General features: G+C 42.4%; 1 protein-coding gene across 2 annotated transcripts in view; it reads right to left on the bottom strand.

Moving 5' to 3' along the window:
• The window catches only part of SETD4 (SET domain containing 4), a 47392-nt gene that overhangs the window by 5556 nt on the left and 19435 nt on the right, over nt 1-22401 (bottom strand). For both annotated transcript variants that reach the window (XM_077479928.1, XM_077479927.1), the window contains 6 exons: nt 16825-16913; nt 12106-12535; nt 9674-9848; nt 8841-8922; nt 5634-5714; nt 836-959 (listed from right to left, as the gene is read on the bottom strand). In XM_077479928.1, coding sequence (XP_077336054.1) covers nt 836-959; nt 5634-5714; nt 8841-8922; nt 9674-9848; nt 12106-12535; nt 16825-16913 — 981 coding nt within the window. The remainder of the gene's footprint in view (nt 1-835; nt 960-5633; nt 5715-8840; nt 8923-9673; nt 9849-12105; nt 12536-16824; nt 16914-22401) is intronic.

Here is a 22401-nt window from a genome sequence, read left to right as displayed (position 1 = left end):
AGTAAAACTTTGTCCGATCTCTGCAGCTGCCCATCGGGGTAATGTCTCACTGCCTGTGATTAGTGCAGCACTGCGCCGACTTCCTGGCGGGCTCTGCACGTGGACCATGCAAACATGCCGTAGCTCATCCTTAACCCCTATAACTTATATGCAATCCAATCAATCAACGCTTATTGGGATTTTTTTTTTTTTACCAAAAATATGTAGCAGAATACATATTGGCCTAAATTGATGAAAAATTGGATTTTTTTTTTATCTGATATGTTTTAGAGCAAAAAGTAAAAAATATATTTTTTTCCAAAATTGTCTGACTTTTTATTTTTGTTTATAGAGCAAAAAAAATAAAAAACACACAGGTGATCAAATACCACCAAAAGAAAGCTCTATTTGTGGGGAAAAAAAGGACATAAACTTTGTTTAGGTACAGTGTCGAACGACCGCACAATTGTCAGTTAAAATAACGTAGTGCCGTATCCCAAAAAATGGCCTGGTCAGGAAAGGGGGTAAATCTTCCGGACGTGCTGTGGCTATATAAACACAAGCGCTCTGTTCAGTGCCTCATGTTTGTTTCCTGATTTTGGGGAGATGTTGGATCTTAGCAATGCTAAATTCATCACCATTAGATAAAACAGCTACAGCGCCTCTGCCCTCTTCTGTCCTCATTCACAGCATTTTGCTTCTCACTGCAGTACAAATACTCCCAAAGGCAGCCCTATAGATTCACTAAACGCCAGGCCGATGTACTGAAGGGTTAACATTTTAGGTCATACTTTCAGGAACGAGCCAAATGCCCACTTAAAGACGATCGCTGTATTCCAGCGTCTGCCTGACTCACCTTCTGTAGAGCCCATGAAGTCTGTTCTAGTAAGTGCTGGCAAATCTTCCTCACAAGTTCCATGCAGCTCCGCTCGTTGGACTCCGACACAAAACTTCCCAGAAGAACTTTTTTCCAGTATGTGCTAAAACAACACAGAGAGATTATAGTCTCCAAAACTATACTGAGATCTTGCAGTGGAAAGAAAAACAGGCTGGTTTTATAGTGAATTTTATATTTACTGCAAAACGCATCCCCTTAATTTTACCTTCCTGTAAAACATAATGGATTACAGAATAGGGGATCTTTCAAATAGGCAGCCAGTGGGTGGTAAAAAAAAAAAAAAAAAAGTTGAGTCATGTTTTTCTTTTCTGTCCCCCCCAACCATTCAGCTAAAATCTACTATTGCAACCTTCCAACCGACTTCCTAGAGGCCACACAACCAACAGCGGACACCCTGCAATGCGTGGATGCCCGCCTTGGATGCCAAGAGAGATACCATATACAGATGAGCCCTTTTTTAACCCTTATCTTGTTATGCCGCGTACACACGATCTGAATTCTCACCGGAAAAAGCTCTGATGGTTTTCCCAACGGAATTCTGCTCAAGCTGTCTTGCCTACACATCACACCAAATTCCGATCGTTTAGAACGCGGTGACGTACAACGGGACTAGAAAAAGGAAGTTCAATAGCCAGTAGCTTCCGTCTCGTACTTGCTTCAGAGCATGCGTGATTTTTGGCGTGTCAGAATTGCATACACACAATCGGAATTTCCGATAGAAAGTTTTTGCGTCTGGTAAATTGAGAACATGCTCTAAATTTTTGGGTGGCGGAAATTCGGACAGCTAAATTCTTATGGAGCATACACACGGTCGCATTTTCAGATGAAAAGCTCTCATTGGTCTTTTTCTGGCTGGAATTCCGATCGTGTGTACGCGGCATGAGTGTTTGAATGCAAGCAACTGAGAGATACAATGGGGGAGAGTTACAGAAACTGGTGCACACAAATCTGGTGCAGCTGTGTATAGTAACAGCTGGTCCCTTTCACACGTGCGGACCGTATGTCCGTATTTCATCCATCCGCTTTCGGATGAAATACGGACATAAATGCATCCCTATGGGATAGCGGTTGTCTACGTATGAACATCCGCTGACACCCGATATCATCTGTCTCCGATATGGTCCAATTCTGCAGACGGAGGAAAATCCTATTTTTGTATCCGTCTGCAGAGCGGATCGGATAAGCATGGACAGACGGTCCGTGTTCATCCCATCCCCCATAGAGGAGAGCGGAGATCTGACAGGGCGGTCCCTGCACACTGTCATCCGCCGGCTCAGCAGGGATAAACGGAGTGATCCTCGCTGAGCAAGCGGATGTTCACGGGGCAGATCATCACGGATCTGTCCCATGTGAAATGGGCCATATTGTAAAAACTTAACTGAACAAGCTGAAGTTAGAAGCTGATTGTTTACTATGCACAGTTGCACCAGTGTAAATCCTCGTACACACGATCGGATTGTTGGGCAACAAAACCGTGGACTTTTGTCTGAAGGGCATTGGACCAAACTTGTCTTGCATACACACAGCACACAATTGTTGGCCAACAATTACAAACGTAATGACATACCACGTGGTTTTTCAGCTCTTTAGCGCGACCTTGTGGGCTCCTTCTGCTAATTTCGTGTTAGTAGAAGTTTGGTGAGTGTTGATTCATGCTTTTCATTTCGCTTTTCATTTAGTTTCTGAACAGCCGTTTCGTCAACCAGACATGTTGAGGAATCGGAGGAGATAACGTGCTATTTATTATTGGCCTTGGAGTTATTGCTTTGACATTATTTTTTGGTTGAATAATAATGATTTGGTATATTTTCTATATTTTTGGATGCTTAGAATACACTTTTTGATTAAGTTCTATTGGCAGATAGCATGTCTAATTTTATTTGTTTTATTTTTTTAATGCACATTAAAAAAATTGTGTAGAATAATACTTGGCTATGTATTTTACTTCAAATGACAGTTTGGGAATAGGCGGTTACATTTAAGAAAAAACAATGCAAAATTGATAAGGGACACCAACATAGTTGTATCTTTGAGCTTAAAAACTACGGGATAATGGTGTTGTGGTAACTTGACCAACAAAATAAAAAAAATAAAAAATATTATTCTTGATATCACTAGGAAAAAAAAGCCATTTTAAACACGTTCAGCAGAACTCCATCAGTATCACCAGCAAAGTAGCTTCATTATTATCCCATTATAGAAGAAGAGAATTGTGCGCTGCATTTCGATATTCCATAATTTGCCACGCCACGATTGTTAATTCTCCATTATGAACGCTAGTTTACAAGACCGACCGCTTCTGGTCCATCCTTGCTTCAGAGCATGCACATTTGTACTTTGGACTTTTGAAAACCTGCTAGCCAACATTTGTCCCTGGAAAGTCCGACAACAATTGTCTGATGAAGCATACACACAGTCAGATTTTCCGCCAACAGCCTGTCTTCAAACAATTCCCGTCGGAAAGTCTGGTCGCGTGTACGCAGCTTTAGGCTGGTTTCACCCAGGCTTTCCAATCAGGTCCACATGTCAGTTTTTCAGGAAGACCTGATCATACCCTCCAGTCTCCCCTGTGCAGCAGCAGATGTCAGTAGACACAAGTCCGATGACATCCATCGCCATCCAATCCGATCCTGTCTGCCGAAAACAGTGAATCGAATGACAGACGTATGGGAATGGACAGGCAGTCCGTTTCCACCTGATTGGCCCATAAAGGAGAGCGGGGATTTGTCCATGTCTGCTCCGCGTGGTGGAGTGGACACAGACTTGTCATCCACCTGCTCAGCGGGGAGATCCCCTGCTGAGCAGGTGGTTGCGGACAACGGAAATGCCTGTGTGAAACCAGCCTTAGTAAATCTCCCCCAGTGGCCTGGTCCAGCACTTAGGCATTGGTTTGACAATTATTGTCATATTTTGTATACAGTGCCTTGAAAAGTATTCATACCCCTTGAAATTTTCCACGTTTTGTCATGTTACAACAAAAAAACGTAAATGTATTTTATCGTGATTTTATGTGCTAGACCAACACAAAGTGGCACGTAATTGTGAATTGGAAGGAAAATGATAAATAGTGTTTTTTTTTTTACAAATAAATATGTGAAAAGTGTGGTGTGAATTTGTATTCAGCCCTCCTGAGTCAATACTTTGTAGAACCACCTTTCACTGTAATTACAGCTGCAAGTTCTTTTGGGGATGTCTCTACCAGCTTTGCACATCTAGAGAGTGACATTTTTGCCCATTCTTCTTTGCAAAATAGCTCAAGCTCTGTCAGATTGGATGGAGAGCGTCTGTGAACAGCAATTTTCAAGTCTTGCCACAGATGCTCAATTGGACTTAGGTCTGGACTTTGACTGGGCCTTTATAACACATGAATATGCTATGATCAAAACCATTCCATTGCAGCTCTGGCTGTATGTTTAGGGTCATTGTCCTGCTGAAAGGCGAACCTCAACCCCAGTCTCAAGTCTTTTGCAGACTCCAACAGGTTTTCTTCTATGATTGCCCTGTATTTGGCTCCATCCATCTTCCCATCAACTCTGACCAGCTTCCCTGTCCCCACTGAAGAAAAGCATCTCCACAACATGATGCTGCCACCACCATGTTTCACGGTGGGGATGTTGTATTCAGGGTGATATGCAGTGTTAGTTTACCTCCACACATAGCATTTTTCTTTTAGGCCAAAAAGTTCAATTTTGGTCTCATCTGACCAGAGAACCTTCGTCCACGGGTTTGCTGTGTCCCTCACATGCAAACGGGACTTCTTATGGCTTTCTTCTTACCACTCTTCCATAAAGGCCAGATTTGTGGAGAGCACGACTAATAGTTGTCCTGTGGACAGATTCTCCCACCTGAGCTTTTGATCTCTGCAGCTCCTCCAGTTACCATGGACCTCTTGGCTGCTTCTCTGATTAATGCTTCCCTTTCCTGTCAGTTTAGGTGGACGGCCATGTCTTGGTAGGTTTACAGTTGTGCCATACTCTTTCCATTTTTGGAATGATGGATTGAACAGTGCTCCGTGAGATGTTCAAAGCTTGGGATATTCTTTTTATAACCTAACCCTGCTTTAAAACTTCTCAACGCCTTTATCCCTGACCTGTCTGTTGTGTTCCTTCGCCTTCATGATGCTGTTTGTTCACTGAGGTTCTCTAACAAACCTCTGAGGGCTTAACAGCTGCATTTATACTGAGATTAAATTACACACAGGTGGACGCTATTTACTAATTAGGTGACTTCTGAAGGCAATTGGTTCCACTATATTTTAGTTAGGGGTATTAGAGTAAAGGTGGCTAAATACAAATGCACGCCACACTTTTCAAATATTTGTAAAGAATTTTGAAAACCATTTATCATTTTTTTTCCACTTCACAATTATGTGCCACTTTTTGTTGGTCTTTCACATAAAATACCAATAAAATATATTTACGTTTTTTGATTGTAACATGAAAAAATTTGGCAAATTTCACGGGGTATGAATACTTTTTCAAGGCACTGTATGTAAAGCAATGCACAAACTGATGGCACTATATAAATCATGTGTAATAATGATAGTGATCTTGGGAAAGACATACTATATAATTTTACTGGCACATAGTTTAGCTATAAATGACCAAATACAAAAGTAAACTAAGCCTTGAAATATTTTTCATTTTATAATGAATTAGAAATATGTCAATCTTGAGATTAATTTTGTACACTCGTACACATACTATAACAATAATATATATATATATATATATATAAAATTGAAAAAGAAACTTACAATTCTTCAGAACCCAGACACAGCAGTCTGAGAGCTGTTAGAAGCTTCCAGGAGGGTCCATCCTGTCCAAATGTCAAATTTCTAAAACAGAACATAATTAGAATAATTTCTTTAACATATTCTATTTCCCCCTATGACATTGACAATTATTTTAAGTGGACTGAAATCAAACAAACAAAAAAAATCCTTCATATAAATTAGTAGGACACATCAGCTTCCTGATGACGACAGATTGAGGAAATATGCGCAGAGGTGGAACATCCGGCGGTTCATTTTCAGTCCCGGACATCCGGTCGGTGGAACGCGTGCCAGCTTCAGGACACGAGCGTAGCGACGGCATTTTCAATATTAACACAGGCGGGTTGTATATGTGCCGATTTAGGCACCTTTTAATGTGAGCATTATTTTAAACACTTGCTCTTATTTTTGCTAAATACACATACCATGCTAAGGGGATGATTTACTAATGGCAAATAGACTGTACACATGGCAAGTGCAGTTTCTCCAGAGCTTAGTAAATGAGATGAAGCTTTACTTTGCAAAGAATATCCAATCACATGTAAGGAAAATTTAAAAAACAGCATTTTTGCTTGCACATGATTGGATGATGGAAGTCAACAGAGCGTCTGCTCATTTATTAAGCTTTGGAGCATCTGCAAAGTGCACAGTCTATTTGACTTTAGTAAATCAGCCCCTATATACAGTTGTGCTCATAAGTTTACATACCCTGGCATAATCTATGATTTCTTGGTTATTTTTTAGAGAATATGAATGATAACAGACACTTTTCTTTCCCTCATGGTTAGTAGTTGGCTGAAGCCATTTATTATCAATCAACTGTGTTTACTCTTTTTAAATCATAATCACAACAGAAACTAGCCAAATGACCCTGATCAAAAGTTTACATACCCTGGTGATTTTGGCCTGATAACATGCACACAAGTTGACACAAAGGGGTTTGAATGTCTATTAAAGGTAATCATCCTCATCTGTGATCTGTTTGCTTGTAATTAGTGTGTATAAAAGGTCAATGAGTTTCTGGACTCCTGACAGACCCTTGCATCTTTCATCCAGTGCTGCACTGATGTTTCTGGATTCTGAGTCATGGTGAAAGCAAAAGAATTGTCAAAGGATGTCGTGTGTGCGATTTGTTGCCATTATGATTCAAAAAGGGCAAACACAGTTGATTGATAATAAATGGCTTCAGCCAAACACTAACCATGAGTGAAAGAAAAGTTTTTGTGTTATCATTCATATTCTGAGAAAAATGGCCAAGAAATCATAAATTCTGCCAGGGTGTGTAAACTTATGAGCACAACTGTATTAATATTTGTTGATTTCTATGGTGGAATGAAGGAGACACTATTGGAGAGACATCTAAACCCTGTTGTAAAGCAAGAGGAATACTTTGCAGCAAAATCGATTGGCCATATTTAAAGGGTCCAGTATGACTGATGGAGTGGAAACCCACTATCACATATAAGCAGAGGAGGATTTAAAGAGACAAGCACATAGTGACCTACTATTTAGCTAAAGAGGTCATTGTGTTTCGATAAGTGATTTATTGGGTGTGAAGTAATATTGTCTTGGTAAATGCACATTTAGCTGAGTACACTGTAAAAAAAAAATTATAAGATTTTATGGACATTATTATTATGGACACTATTATATTGAATTATATTGAATTTGTTTAAAGTGTCACTACTAATTGTGATTTCATTTTCACACAGTATTGTTTAACATTTTACTAACATACTTTGTTATATGACTTCTGATGTTGGGGTTTAGGGTCCATTCATCACTATAATAGCACCCCCTTCATATTTTTATTTTTATCAGCACAGTAATTTATCAGTGTACAAGTTGTCATTTCATCATTTTCTATTTCCTCAGCAACATACAGTATAGTCACCTTTTTGCTCACTTATAGTGGTTCTAAAGCCTTAAAGCAGAGCTCCAACTAAAAGGGGAAGCACCACTTGTTTGCCTCCCCACCCCCCCCCCTTTGCTGCCACATTTGGCACCTTTTGGGGGGTACTTGGTTTTGACATGTACCCGCTGCCACTTTCAGCTCAGTTCGCCACGGCGAACTGAGATGGAAGTTTGGCCTCCTCCTCCTTCCACCACAGCCGGCCCATTCACAAAGCACAGCACACTTCGCGCATGCGCAGTAGGAAACCGGTTGTGAAGCCACAAGGTGCCAGCATCCAATAGCCGATTGAAAAATCAGCTCAGGTGAGGACACTGCTGGATTCCTGGACAGGTAAGTGACCTAATATTAAAAGTTGGTAGCTACAGTGACTTTTATTTTTTTCTGAAGGAGCCTGGAGCTCCTCTAAGATTTTACCTAATCATTACCTAAATGCTTTCTATGCATTAAGGTAAAAAATCTTCTGTTGCCAAGGGCCCCCCCCCCCCCCAGTCCCCCTTATACTTACCTGAGTCCAATCTCGATTCAGCAATGTGTATAAAAGCAGTGACTCTCCCGACTATATCCCTCCCCACTGGGCATACTGTTAGCCAATGGCTCCCGCTCCTGTCAATCAAATTCTATGACAAGAGAGCGGGGTGGGACAGAGCCCCGCTGTCTGTGTCTATTAATAGACTCAGTCAGGGTGGCTGGGGAGCAAGCCTGCATGAGTGCCCCCATAGAAAGTGGCTGTCTATGGGGGGGAGCCAGAAGCAACGGCAGGGGTCCTGAGAAGGGGAGGATCGGGGCTGCTCTGTGCAAAACTATTGCACAGAGCAGGTAAGTATAATATGTTAAAGTGGTTGTAAACCCTGTTACACCACTTGTACCTACAGGTAAGTCTATAATAAGGCTTACCTGTAGGTACTGTAAATATCGCCTAAACCTGCACAGTTTAGGAGACATTTACCATATACGCTTGTGCCGGCGTTATCGGCGCATGCACATTGAAGGAACGGACAGCTCGTGCCGTTTCTTCAGCAGCCGTGCCCGGCAGCTCCCACGCGAATGTGCAGGAGTGACCTCATTGCAGCTCTGGCCAATTACAGCGCCGGAGCCCAGGAACACAGAAATAACTCTGGGAGACATTCACTAGTGACAGCGGTGTGTGGGGCCACTGCAAAAGCTTTGATCTAAGGTAAGTATTTTATAACGGGCCAGATTACTATTACAACCACTTTAAAGAAACCTTTGCAATCACTTTAATTTCAATGCAACCAGCAAAACCCTCAACTTACTCTAAAAATCCATTTTCCTTCAGTAGTGACCATTTCTTCTGTAGCTGTTTGTCTGTGCAAGATAAATATCGGAGGATGACATCTACAAAAGTGGAGAACAACAAAACACTGTCAGAACAGCTAGGAAAAATGGTCAAAAGAAAATTTGTATATTTGCAGTAACCAATCAGATTCCAGCTGTCAGGCCGGGAAATTTGTAGCACCCTGTTAGTGTCACCCTTTCTGCAGGACTCTATTGCCCCCCATCAAGGACTACTGTTTGGTTTTTGCAGATAGTCAGTCATGCCCTGGATGAAGGGTAAACTAAAGTCAGTCATAGATGGATCAAAATTCAGCCGGTTCATCCCTCTATGGCTGTACCTGTTCATTAGAAGTCAATTGATAGATATATGGAAACAGGATGGGAAGCTCTAGCATGCACTTCGAAAACAGGAAGGTGATTGGCTACTACAATAAAGGTCACAATTACACTAGCCTGTAGTTTTTGTAAACCAGTGACAATATGGGGTGGATTTACTATAGACAAATAGACTGTACACCTTGCAAGTGCAGTTGGACAACATTTTTCCAGTGCTTAGTGAATGCGTTAAAGCTTCACTTCGTAAAATATACCCAATCAAGTACAAGGAACATAAAAATAAAAAAAAAGCAGCAATTTTGCTTGAACATGATTGGATGATGGAAATCAGCAGAGCTTTACCACATTTACTACACTCTGGGAAAATGAGTGAAACGTACTTCCAACGTTTAGAGGCTATTTGCCTTTAGTAAATGCACCTTCCTGTGTTGTTTTTTTTTTTTGGCCAGAAGATCCAGCCCTAGCATACTCTTACCTGGAGTCACATAGACACTCTGATGGGGATTATTAGCTGCCACAAATCCGTATTCTAGCAGAAGTCGCTGATTATCATGGGGTCCATAGCAAATAAATGCTTGTTCATACTTCCTATACTGCACTTTATTCCTGATCTCATAACGTCTGATCTCCTCATTAAATGCAGCTTCTACCTGAATGGAACAAATTATAGAAAGTAAATAAGGCAACTTTGTCCATCACAAAAGCTTGACGAATAAGTAAAGAAAATTGCCACTGTGCAGACCTGTATCTAGCTGTGTGTACGTATAGGTGGCGGTCAAATGGAGCTTGTCCATGCTCTGCAAATGTACACACTAAAAGTCCGGCCACACTGCCAATCACATCATCGGAAATCATATTTATTGATCCAATAATTTATTGATAAGATACAGAAAGTCCACCCAGACACTCCGCACTTTAACTTTCACCCAGATAGGGTTTAGTCATAGATGTCTATGACCAAGCCCTATCTGGGTAAAAGGTGTTAGCTGAGGAGGACCAGGGACGATCTCTGTGCCTTTTGTGCAGAATAATTGTCAGGACTCAGCTGTTGGCTAATTGCCAGGTCCCATCTCTCTCCACAGTGACTCAGCTGTTGATGATATCCTGCTCGTCAGTCCTGCCTACTTAGGCTCCATGCACACTGAAGCTGATAAACTGCAGTTTATTGGAGTTTGGGCGTTTTTTGTAAAAGCCCATAAACTCCACTCTATGTTAGCCTATGTGTCCATGCACACATTTTTCAGCTTTAATGAGCAGTGGAGTTTATGGGCTTTTTTCTGAACGCCAGAAATTCGCGTTCAAAGTGCCGTTTTTCAGCGCCAAAAAACGACAAACGCTGATAAACGCTCATAAACGCTTGTAAACGCTCATAAACGCTCGTTCATTAGTGTTCGGCATTCTATTTTTCAATGCATTGTGGGATTTTTGGAGTGTCCTCTGTGTATTTTTATAAAAAACGCCCATTAACGCTAACGCTGTAAAACGCTCATAAACGCTAGTATAAAACGCTGTAAAAGCAGGTTTTTCAACCAGCGTTTTCTGCCAGCAATCTGGCATCCAGAAATAGCTTTTTTGAGCTTCAGTGTGCATGGAGCCTTAAGCTGTCCAGTCCAGAGGATCTCTGCCTTCGCCTTAGTAAACATCACAAGAAACCTCTCCTGCGTCCCTATTTAAAGGCTTGCTTTACTGACATCCCTTCTGGATCTGGATACTTCTTGCTGTTCCACTACTTTCATCCCTGACTTCTGGCTTGGCTGACTATCTGTTCCAGTTACTGAATTTGGCTATGTTTTGACTACGTTTGTTCTTTTTACTTTTAATATTGAACAAGTGTGATTTAACTGCACTTCTGTCTTGGTCTGATTTCATGGTTTCTGACAATAATAAAGTTGATTTCAGGTGATGTCATTGGAGGTAAGGGCAGACTCTTTTTTTAAATGTGCAAAGCCCATGAAAACCAATCAGATTTCAGTTCACTGAGTACAGATGATTTCTGGGTGGTCACGCTATATCATAACTGCTCTTTGAACTTGCATGAAAGGAGACGTCTGCACTCCGATGATGTCATCATTAAAAATGTGCTCTTTTCTCTTCCTTAAAGCGGTTGTATGCTCAAATTTTACACTTTTACCTACAGGTAAGCCTATAATAAGGCTTACCTGTAGGTAAAATTAATATCTCCTAAACCTGTACGGTTTAGGAGCTATTCCCTATGCATGCAGCCGCTGACGTCAGCGGCGCATGTGCTCTGAATGCCCCAACTGGAGGTCCGGCAGCGTTGCCAGACCTCGCTGGGAAGAAAACTCCTGCGAGCGTGCGCGGGAGTGACGTCATCACAGCTCCGGCCACTCGCAGCGCTGGAGCCGCGAACCCGGAAGTCATGCCGAGGGCAAGATGTCAGCTCCCTCAGTGTAGACCGGGCACCGATACCGGGGCTTCGTTCTGAGGTAAGTATTTGATAATGAGCTAGTATGCGCTGCACACTAGCTCATTATACCTTTGCCTTGCAGGGTTTGTTTTTTTTTCCTTTTTTTTTTTTTTTTTTAAAGTGCAGGTTTACTACAACTTTAAATTAGGAAAGGTGTATAAGGACCTTGTCCATCTCTGGCTGTGTTTAGTGACCCCCAAACAGAAAGCAGAACAGCGCTCCTGTCTGCTGAATTTAGGGCTGACTAAATAGTAGATGTGTTCATGTTCAGGTACTTTGCAATGTGCTCAGAAAAACAGTCACTGAACACAAAAGGCAGCGGATGGGGAGTGGGGCACCTCACCCCCCCGTCAAAACAGATGTGGCTTGGTATCATGCAAACACCAGTGTAGATCTATCCTTAAAGTGTTTGATATGCCTACTGAGTAAACCAGAGCCAATGACTGGAAAACAAGCTGTGGAAATATGTGGGATCCTACCTGTACACCAGGGCTGTGGTTCAGCAGATCCAAGAATGGTGCCAATGCATACACATCCTGTTCAGAAGAAAAGCAGTCTCTCTGTGCGTGTTTCATATATACTGTACGAGTGTTGACTGTGCACCAGGCCCAGCGCACGGCGTCATAGGTCAGGATGCTTTCAGCATTCTCCTGAAACAAGGACTGCAGTGATCTGAAGAACGATACATGGGAAGAGTAGAACTCTTGAACGACGCTCCTCTGCTGCTTGGCTTTTTCTCTGACAGGTTCTGGAAGGAGCATCACTATTTCTGGATCCCAATAAACTGGGCAGTCATAACTGCTGGGTAATACGTCTAGATATGGTTTCCACAGGGACCGGTCACCAGCGTATCTCTCTGAGACTAAGAAAGTGCACAATGCCAACAAAGGGGAGACAGGGGGACGCCACCTAAGCATAATGACAAAATAGTAAACATGTAATTATTTGAATATTGCAGCTTAAAATGTACTTCCACTTTTACGTAAAGCCATCCATATTGCCAGAAGGCATAACGATGGCAGGCATGGGGAAAGAAAATTTGCTACATGATGGCAGAAGGGAAGGGGGTAGTAGAGCTCCAGGCTGAAGTGAATCCCAGGCCCACTTGCAGATTAAGGACCATTCCCACTGGTGTGATGTCAGAGAATGGATGTGATTCGCAGCACACTGCATGTGATCTCTGTGCGATGCGATTTAAGCCATAAAGATCGTATGGCTGAATTTGCATCAACTTGAAGAATTGGATCGCATGGGTGTTCACAACCATGCAATCCAATTCCTGTCTGAGTTTGCAGATCGCACTGCGATATGCAAACTGATTTGGGGGTGTCATTAACTTTTACCTGACACTCCCAGCAGTTTGCATAGGGCAGTGTGAACTGCCACCAGGAAACATGCGATGCGGGAACCCGCAGTGGATTTGCAGGATTCCTGGCAGTGTGAACTAGCCCTTAAGTGGAACTTCACTCTTTTTTTCATCTTTCCATCTATTAAATCTTCTGTCCTTGTTGTTTTAACTTTGGATAGTAAAACATTTTTTTTCTGCCAGTTTCTTGTCTGGTAAAAAGCCTAGGCTTATGACATCATGTACAACGCTCTCTCGCTCTTGGCTCTTGTGAGAGTTTGCCAGGAAGGGGGGGGTGGGGGAGTCATAAGAGGGCCAATGAAAGCTGCAGAGCTGGAGGTGTGCCTCTGTGTGTCTGTGTAAATACAGGAAGTGAACAGGCAGCAGCTTCAGCTGCCCACGGTTAAAATGGATGCAGCCAGACTCAGTGGAGGGAGATTTCTGCAGCATATTTGGCAAGTACAGAATAAGCCCTTGTACACACGGTCGGACATTCCGACAACCAAATCCGTCGGATTTTGTCCGAAACTGTTGCATACACACAATCAGACAAAGTTGTCGGAAAATCCGATAGTTCAAAACGTGATGACGTTATTTCGTTACGACGGGACTACGTTCAGGCTAGTAGCCAATAGCTTTGATGTAGGAATTTGATCTGAGCATGCGTGGCACTTTGTCCGATCGGAATTCTCTACACATGATCGGAGTATGTCCGATCGGAGCATTTTGTCTGAAAATTTTACCAACAAGTTGGAAAACTTGGTCCGTCGGATACTCCAATGGAAACAGTCCGATGATCCGACAAAACGGTCCGATCGGAATCTCCGACCGTGTGTACAAGGGCTAACAGTATATATAAAATATGCAAAGTGGTTGGAGGGAAGCTTCAGAATGGCAAAGATGTTTTTATTACAAATTATGTGAGAAGACTGCAGTTCCTCTTTAAGTTTGGAATCAAGGAGCTCCTTGAACTGCCGCAGCCTGCCTAATACTTTGACAGGCTTCAGGCAACAAGGGTGGATTCTGCACATGGAAAAGTAGGAAGGAGCACCAGGTGCCCAAACAAAAAAAATGTAAATTGGAAGGTAGATTAGAAAGTGTTTATTGAAAGTAGCGACAAGTACAGTAAGCCAATGTGTTTCATGATAAAGGACTCCCCCTTCTTCGGGGCTGTTGCTGCATGCTATTAAATGGGAAACAGTTCCCAAGTGGGATATATTTTTGCGTAGTATCAAAGAGCAGACTGACAGAATGACAAGGGGGAAACCTTCCCCTCGAAATGCGCTGGCTCAATGTACTTGTTGCTACTTTTAATAAACAACTTTTAACCTACCTTACAATTTACATTTCATTTTGGACACCAGCGCTCCTTCCTTCCTACTTTTCTAAGTCTACACATGGAAACGACCATAAGGCTGTACCAAAAAGGCAGCATCCCAAACCCCAGGAGGTTTTATTGCCATTATCAAATACTGGGCACAACCCGATGGAGGAATCCCCATCTACTTACCCACCACCCACCCATGACCAGCAACTGATCCAGTCAGTCCAGGGCAGTCTCCAGGACATTCCCCTCCTGGGAGCACTAAAACGAGGATGAACCTTCTTACACACTGCTATATACCCTTTCTGGCAAACTTTGCAATGTAAAACATGGATTTTTCATTCACACATATTGCAATACATATTTAAGCTGGCCAACTGTGTCAAATTAAAGGAGAAGTCCAGCCTGAGCTTTTTAGGTTGGGCTTTTCCTACGGGTCACAGGAGTGCAATTCGTTTTGAACTCCTGTGACACATTTTCAGCGAAGAGTGAAGTCCACTCTCTGCTGACGTCACCAGGATCAGTCCAGGCACCGCATCATCCCAACTTAGAAAGTCTGGATCCGCCAGCTGCCTGGAATGATGGCAGTCTCAGCCTCTCAGCGAGCCGCTGAGATGGCCACTCCCCACCCCTCCACAGCGGAGTGCTCCAGTGAGCGTGGAGGAGCAGAGCAGGAGAGATGCTGACTAACAGTCAGCAGCTCTCCACTCAGGGAGGTGAGAGAACTGAGCCATTGGCGATGTTCGATTGATCGTTCTCAGTGAAGAGACGCTGGGGGCAGGTGCAGCATCCACCTAGGTAAGTATGAATGTGGGAAAAAAACATATTCCCATACTTCTCTTTTATTCCCTCTTATGGCCAGTCCTACTCTGCTCTGCCAATGCTAATACTACGTTGGACACCATGCCAGGTATATAGCACAGATATACCTTATTTCTGTTGCAATGCGGGTCAGTGACCAGACCTAAACCTACCCTGTTTCCCTGAAAATAAGACCTAGCATGCCTGTCGGTGATGGCTGCAATATGAGCCCCACCCCCCAAACAAGCCCTACCCTGTGTCCCTGAAAATAAGACCTACAATGACTTTAACTCGGCCTCATTTGGGGGGTAGGGCTTATATTGCAGCCATCACCGACAATCACGCTTGGTCTTATTTTCGGGGAAACAGGGTAGCACCTCTCCCCCACCTGGTGTCTGTTTACCCCATGTTGGCATTGTGTCCACCTTAGCATTTGCATTGGCAAATCAGAGTAGGCCTGGCCATAAAAGGGATTACTTTGATGCAGTTGGCCAGCTTAAATGTGTATTGCAATATGTGTGAGATAAAAATCCCTGTTTTTAATTGCGAAATTTGCCAGAAAGTATATATAGCAGCGTGTAGAGGGTTCATCCAGAATTTCTAGTGTTAACATGGGGTCACACCCCTTTAGCACCTAATAGATTATACACATGTACAAGTGATTAGGATCTGATCCTGGATCTTGTTTCTAAAACTAGGAGGGACACACAGCTGCTGGACAACCCTGTGTGAAAGGGGCCAAAAGACTCTTGCAGTAAAGTGATTTAAGAAAAAGTGAATGCGGCAGATAACGGAAACAAGGTTAAAGCAGAAGTAAAAGGCCAAACAATAAACCTACTTTAAAATGATGCTTTCCATTAAAGAGGAACTGCAGTCTGCTCACATAATTTGTAATAAAAACATCTTTCAATATTAATTTATATTTATATATATATATATATATATATATATATATACTGTGATTCTGTACTTGCCAAATATGCTGCAGAAATCTGCATGCATTTTAGCATAAATTGCTACATAAATGCCTTTTTTTTATTATTGTGCAGCCATGTAGCCACCAAAGCTCTAACTTCTCAGTGCAAATGTGCAGGCAGGCCACCTATAGAACTGTGATGTTACAAGTCGGCATCTACTGCTCTAATGCCCTGTACACACGGTCGGACATGCCGATCACAAAATCCATCTGATTTTTTCAGACGGATTTTGTGCCAAACTTGTCTTGCATACACACGGTCAGACAAAGTTGTCAGAAAATCTGATCGTTCTTAACGAGGTGACGTAAAAAAAAACGCATATGTTGGGACTATAAACGGGCCAGTAGCCAATATCTGTGGTCTCTTAATTTATTCTGAGCATGCGTGGCAATTTGTCAGTCGGAATTGGCTACACACGATCGGAATTGAAATTTTAAATTCCGATCGGATTTTGTTATCAGAAAATTTTGGATCCTGCTCTCAAACTTTGTGTGTTGGAAATTCCATCAGAAAAAGTCAGATGGAGCCCACATACGATCAGATTTTCCAACAACGCGATCCAATCGCACATTTTCCATCGGAAATTCCGACCGTGTGTATAGGGCATTAGAGTTGTAGATGGAGAGAGTTCACTCCCATCAGCAACCGCACATTTACACTGAGGAGGTGGAACTTTGCACATTGGAAAACTGAAATGTCATATTTACAAGGAATTAAAATAAAAACGGAGACTTGCCATTATAATACCAACCTTCTGATATAATCGCCAAGGTAGCTTTCCAGGACCGTGTCGGTGGTAAGAAGACAGGACTCCGGCAAGGAAATGATCAGATCTCCGGGCTGAGAAGAGACAAAGAGATTGGCTGATATTGTATAAGCCATCTTAGCTTCCTATGTCAAAGTTTATCAAATAAAAATAGCTGTTTGAGGTTCGTTATGATCTTTATTTTTACAGAGCACTCTAAGGATCATTTCACACTTAAACACTTTTGCTGCGTTTTTTCTTTGCTAAAAAAAAAAACACTGCATCTTTGGTGCGGTTTTCAAAACCACACAAAAAGCACAGGTCCCCATTGAAATGAATAGAAAACGCACCAAAATTGTGGCAAAAAGCACATAAAAGAAACACACCTGCGTTGTGTTTTTGGTGCATTATTGTGAGTCGCATGTCCAAGTTTTACAAACGCATATTAGGTAATAGGCTTCCAGAAAAATGCATTTTTGATGCATTTATTCAGCGGTGTAATATGAAGAGACCCTAATTCCTAATAGCTCTATAACACCATTAGAAATGAAAGATGTGTGACTAATCTCAGCTCTATTAGCAAGTGGAGAGTGTAGGTGGTTAAGAAAAGATCAATAACGAGCACTTCTAAACACTCCAAGTTCCAATTACTGAAAGATTTTCCAGTGTATATACTAATCATTCATTTCCTCCACAGAAATGGGGATGCACATGTGCCACATCTACAGTGCCTTGCAAAAGTATTCACCCCCTTGGTATTTTTTGTTTTGTTGCCTCACAACCTGGAATTAACATGGATTGTTTGAGGATTGGCATCATTTAATTTACAGAATATGCCCACAACTTTGAAGATGTTTTTTTTTATTATTGTGAAGCAAACAACAAATAGGACAAAATAACAGAAAAGGTCAATGTGCATAACTATATACCCCTCAATACTTTGTAGAGCCACCTTTTGCAGTGATCACAGCTCCAAGTCACTTTGGATAAGTCTCTATGAGCTTACCACATCTTACCACTGGGACGTTTGCCCATTCTTCATTTCAAAGCTGCTCCAGCTCCTTCAAGTTGGATGGTTTGCACTTGTGAACAGCAATCTTTAAGTCTGACCACAGATTTTCTATTGGATTGAGGTCTGGGCTTTGACTAGACCATGCCCACATATTTACATGTTTCCCCTTAAGCCACTCAAGTGTTGCTTTAGCAGTGTGTTTGTGGTCATTGTCCTGCTCGAAGGTGAACCTCCGTCCTAGCCTCAAATCACACAGAGTGGTACAGGTTTTGCTCAAGAATATCCCTGTATTTAGCATCATCCATCTTTCCCTCAAGCCTGACCAGTTTCCCAGTCCTGACTGCTGAAAAACATCCCCACAGTGAAACATGGTGGTGGCAGCATCATGCTGTGGGGATGTCTTTCAGCAGTCGGGGTTGGTGTTCTTGGGGTGATGTGATGTGTTGGGTTTGCGCCAAACATAGCATTTTCTTTGATGGCCAAAAAGTTAAATTTTAGTCTCATCAGACCAGAGCACCTTCCTCCATACATTTTGGGAATCTCCCACATGCCTTTTTCGCAAACTCAAAACGTGCCATTTTGTTTTTTCTGAAAGTAATGTCTTTCTTCTGGCCACTCTGCCATAAAGCCCAACTCTATGGAGCGTACAGCTTATTGTCATCCTATGTACAGATACTCCAGTCTCTGCTGTGGAACTCTGCAGCTCCTCCAGGGTTAGGTCTCTGTGCTGCCTCTCTGATTAATGCCCTCCTTGCCCGGTCCGGGAATTTTGGTGTGTGGCCGCAGGCAGGTTTGCTGTTGTGCCATGTTCTTTCCATTTGGTTATGATAGATTTGATGGTGCTCCTAGGGATCCTCAAAGATTTGGATATTTTTGTATAACCTAACCCTGACTTATATTTCTCAACAACATTGTCCCTTACTTGTTTGGAGAGTTCCTTGGTCTTCATGGCAGTGTTTGGTTAGTTTTGCCTCTTGCTTAGGTGTTGCAGCCTCTGGGGCCTTTAAAAAAGGTGTGTATATGTAATTACAGATCATGCGACAATAAAGGCCCATACACACGATCTGACTTTTCGACAACAAAGGTCCGACGGACCTGTTTTATCGGACAATCCGACCGTCTGTATGTTCAAACAAATGTCAGATGGAGGATAATCCGATCGTGTGTACACAAGTCCATTGGACTAAAGTCCAAAGTACAAACATGCATGCTCAGAACCAATGCTAAACATCAGCCAACAATAGCAGAAGTTGCCCAAAGGGTGGCGGTAAAGAGCTGAAAAAACACGTGATTTGGTGAAAGTTGGCTGAAAATGTTCTGCCGTGTGTATGCAATTCACGGCCAATGCCCATTCGGACAAAAATCCACGGAAAAGTCCAATGGAAGTCCGATCGTGTGTATGAGGATTTAGATTGCACACAGGTGGACATCATTTCACTAATTATGTGACTTCTGAAGGTAATTGGTTGCATCAGAGCTTTTTATGGGCTTCATAACAAAGGGGGTGAATACATACGCACATGCCAATTATCAGTTTTCTATTTCTGAAAAATAGTTTTATGTATATATTTTTCTAAATTTACTTCACCAAGACTATTGTGTTCTGATCCAGCACATATAATTCAGATTAAAAAAACATTGAGCCAAAGGCTGTAGTGTAACAAATTAGGTAAAATGCTAAGGGGGGTGAATACTTTTGCAAGGCACTATACTTATCAGCCAAGCTGGAACACATTTTCATTGGGGGTAGGCAAATCTTTAGCAATTCTTGGTAGCTTAACTACCTTTCTATGGCCACCCTTAGACCTCTTCCAAACTGGGGCGCTTTACCGCTGTTATAGTGGCGCATTTTGGCCACTAGCGGGGTGCTTTTAACCCCCGCTAACGGCCGAAGAAAGGGTTAATAGTGCTCGTGGTGCAGCGCTGCCGATGCGATTTTCAGGCACTTCAACAGCACTGCTGATTCATTTCAATGGGCATGGCGTTTTGGGAGCAGTGTATACACCACTCCCGCACTGTCCCAGATGCTGCTTGCAGGACTTTTTTTTCCTGTCCTACAAGTGCACCACCCCAGCGTGAAAGCACTCAGGCTTTCACACTGGGGTGGCTTGAGAGGAGCTTTTCAGGTGCTTTACAAGTGCTATTTTTAGTGCTAAAGTGCCTGAAAAGCACCCTAGTGTGAAAGGGGTCTTAAAGAGACAACCTCACTTTGCCCATTCAGGGTAAATTGACACTGTCTGCTGATAGTCCCCTTCCAGCAAGGTTTACTAACCACACTTCTTCACCATCCCTTGGTGGCAGGAGTCTACCAAGGGTAAGATCACATGCCAGACTGTGTCCAAGCTTACCCAGGTGGAAGATGTACAGTGTATCACTCCAAGGAATTGCCTGAAGGGTTTTAAGGAGACCCACAAGCCTATTTGATCCGTTTCTGTCATAAGACAGGGGAATCAACGTCTGGTGAGTGTGCATCTACACTTTATACTTATCGTGTGATTTATGCAGGAGGACGTTTTTACCGGATGATCCTAAGGACACTATTTTTGGAATTTTTTCATTATCATTTCATTACTATCTCAGTTTTTTTCATATTTAACCCAGCAAGGTTCTTGATATAAGGTTTTGGTTTCAGCATTACCTATTATTGTGATTTGGGTCCACACATGAATGCTGAGCGGGAAATGTATGCGAGAACCGATTCCCCGCTTATTCATATTATATTGTTATTTTGTATTCACTTATTTATGGTATTTCACAATTGGTTTATACATGGACATACACATGATCAATTAAAGTGGTTGTAAACCCTTACAAACCACTTTGACCTACAGGTAAGCCTAGATTAAGGCTTACCTGTAGGTCCAAGCAATATCTCCTAAACCTATATGGTTTAGGAGATATTTGCCTGAAAACAGGCACCGCTGTCTACGGCGCATGCGCCGTAGACAGCGGCGCGCAGGCGCACTGAGCGCGGCATTCTCAGCAACGGAGCTGCCGCGCGTGTCGGCTCCCGTGCGCATGCGCAGGAGTGACGTCATTGTGGCTTCGCCGAATGACAGCGGCGGAGCTGCGAGACCCAACCAACAAGATGGATGCGGCGGACTACAGGGGACAGCGGCGACTTCGCTGGCTCCTGTGTCAGGTAAGTGACACATAATGGGCTACTATGCGATGCATAGTAGTCCATTATGCTTTGCCTTTGCAGGGAATGAAAGAGGAAGTAAACTCATCAGGGTTTACTTCCTCTTTAACTAACTCTCATGTTCTTTTGATCATTTGTTTATTTATTTATATACGAACAAAATTACCATATACATATTTTATTATACTATTATTCAGTGACATATATATATATATATATATATATATCAGGGGTTGACAAATTAGCTTAAAAAGTTAGGAGCCAGGTCCGTGACGACGATCCGGACCTGTCCCTGGCCTGACATGGAGACGAGTGAGGGGAAGATAGCAGCGCCGTCGCCGCCCCCCTGTCTCCAAGTCATTGCCCATAGCTCTTAGAGGGACATTTTATTTTTTTCAAATGACAATTTTTTTTTCAATTGCATTTTAGTGTAAATATGAGATCCGAGGTCTCTCTGACCCCAGATCTCATATTTAAGAGGACCTGTCATGCTTTTTCTATTACAAGGGATTTTTACATTCCTTGTAATAAGAATAAAAGTGACACAACATTTTTTTTAAAAGAACAGTGGAAAAAAAAAAGTTAAAATAAAGCAGAAAAAATAATAATTTTTAAACGCGCCCTGTCCTGCCCGCATATAAAAATCGGTGTTCGAACCACACATAGGAGGTAGAGCCGTGATCGGTAGAGCGAGAGCAATAATTCTACCCCAGACCTCCTCTGTAACTCAAAACGTGCAACCTGTAGAATTTTTTTAAACGTCGCCTATGGAGATTTTAAAGGGTAAAAGTTTGTCGCCATTCCATGAGCGGGTGCAATTTTGAAGCGTGACATGTTGGGTATCAATTTACTCGGCGTAACATTATCTTTCACAATATAAAAAATAATTGGGCTAACTTTACTGTTGTCTTATTTTTTTATTAACTAAATTATTTTTCCCAACAAAAGTGCGCTTGTAAGTCCGCTGCACAAATACGGTGTGACAGACAGTATTGCAACAACCACCATTTTATTCTCTAGGGTGTTAGAATAAAAAATATATATAATGTTTAGGGGGTTCTAAATAAAGGGAAGAAGAGGCAGGTAATATAATACAGGCAGAGGAATCTTCATTAACATTGCTGGTTTGTCATACCAACGGCGACCACAAGAGGACGCCAGATTCCATAAGGAATCATAGGACCGCAGAAGGCCTCAAAGCCGCGGCCTAAATTTTCGGCCGCCGGCGGAACGGCCCGACGCGATCACGCTGGGGGGGTCCACAGACACAGGATACCCCCAGCTGTGCTGCCCCAGGCGCGAGGTCGCTATTTCTAGTTGCCAATGCGACCTGGCGACCGGGTTTTGTCGAGCCCTGATATATATATATATATATATATACACACACACACACAAACACATATAACAAAGTATTTACCGTATTTATCTG

Source organism: Lithobates pipiens, unplaced genomic scaffold (genome assembly GCF_037356315.1).
Source record: "Lithobates pipiens isolate NorthernLeopardFrog02 unplaced genomic scaffold, aLitPip1_a1.2 Scaffold_16, whole genome shotgun sequence".
In the NCBI taxonomy this organism is placed as follows: domain Eukaryota; kingdom Metazoa; phylum Chordata; class Amphibia; order Anura; family Ranidae; genus Lithobates; species Lithobates pipiens.
This window is presented reverse-complemented; position numbering and strand designations above follow the sequence as displayed.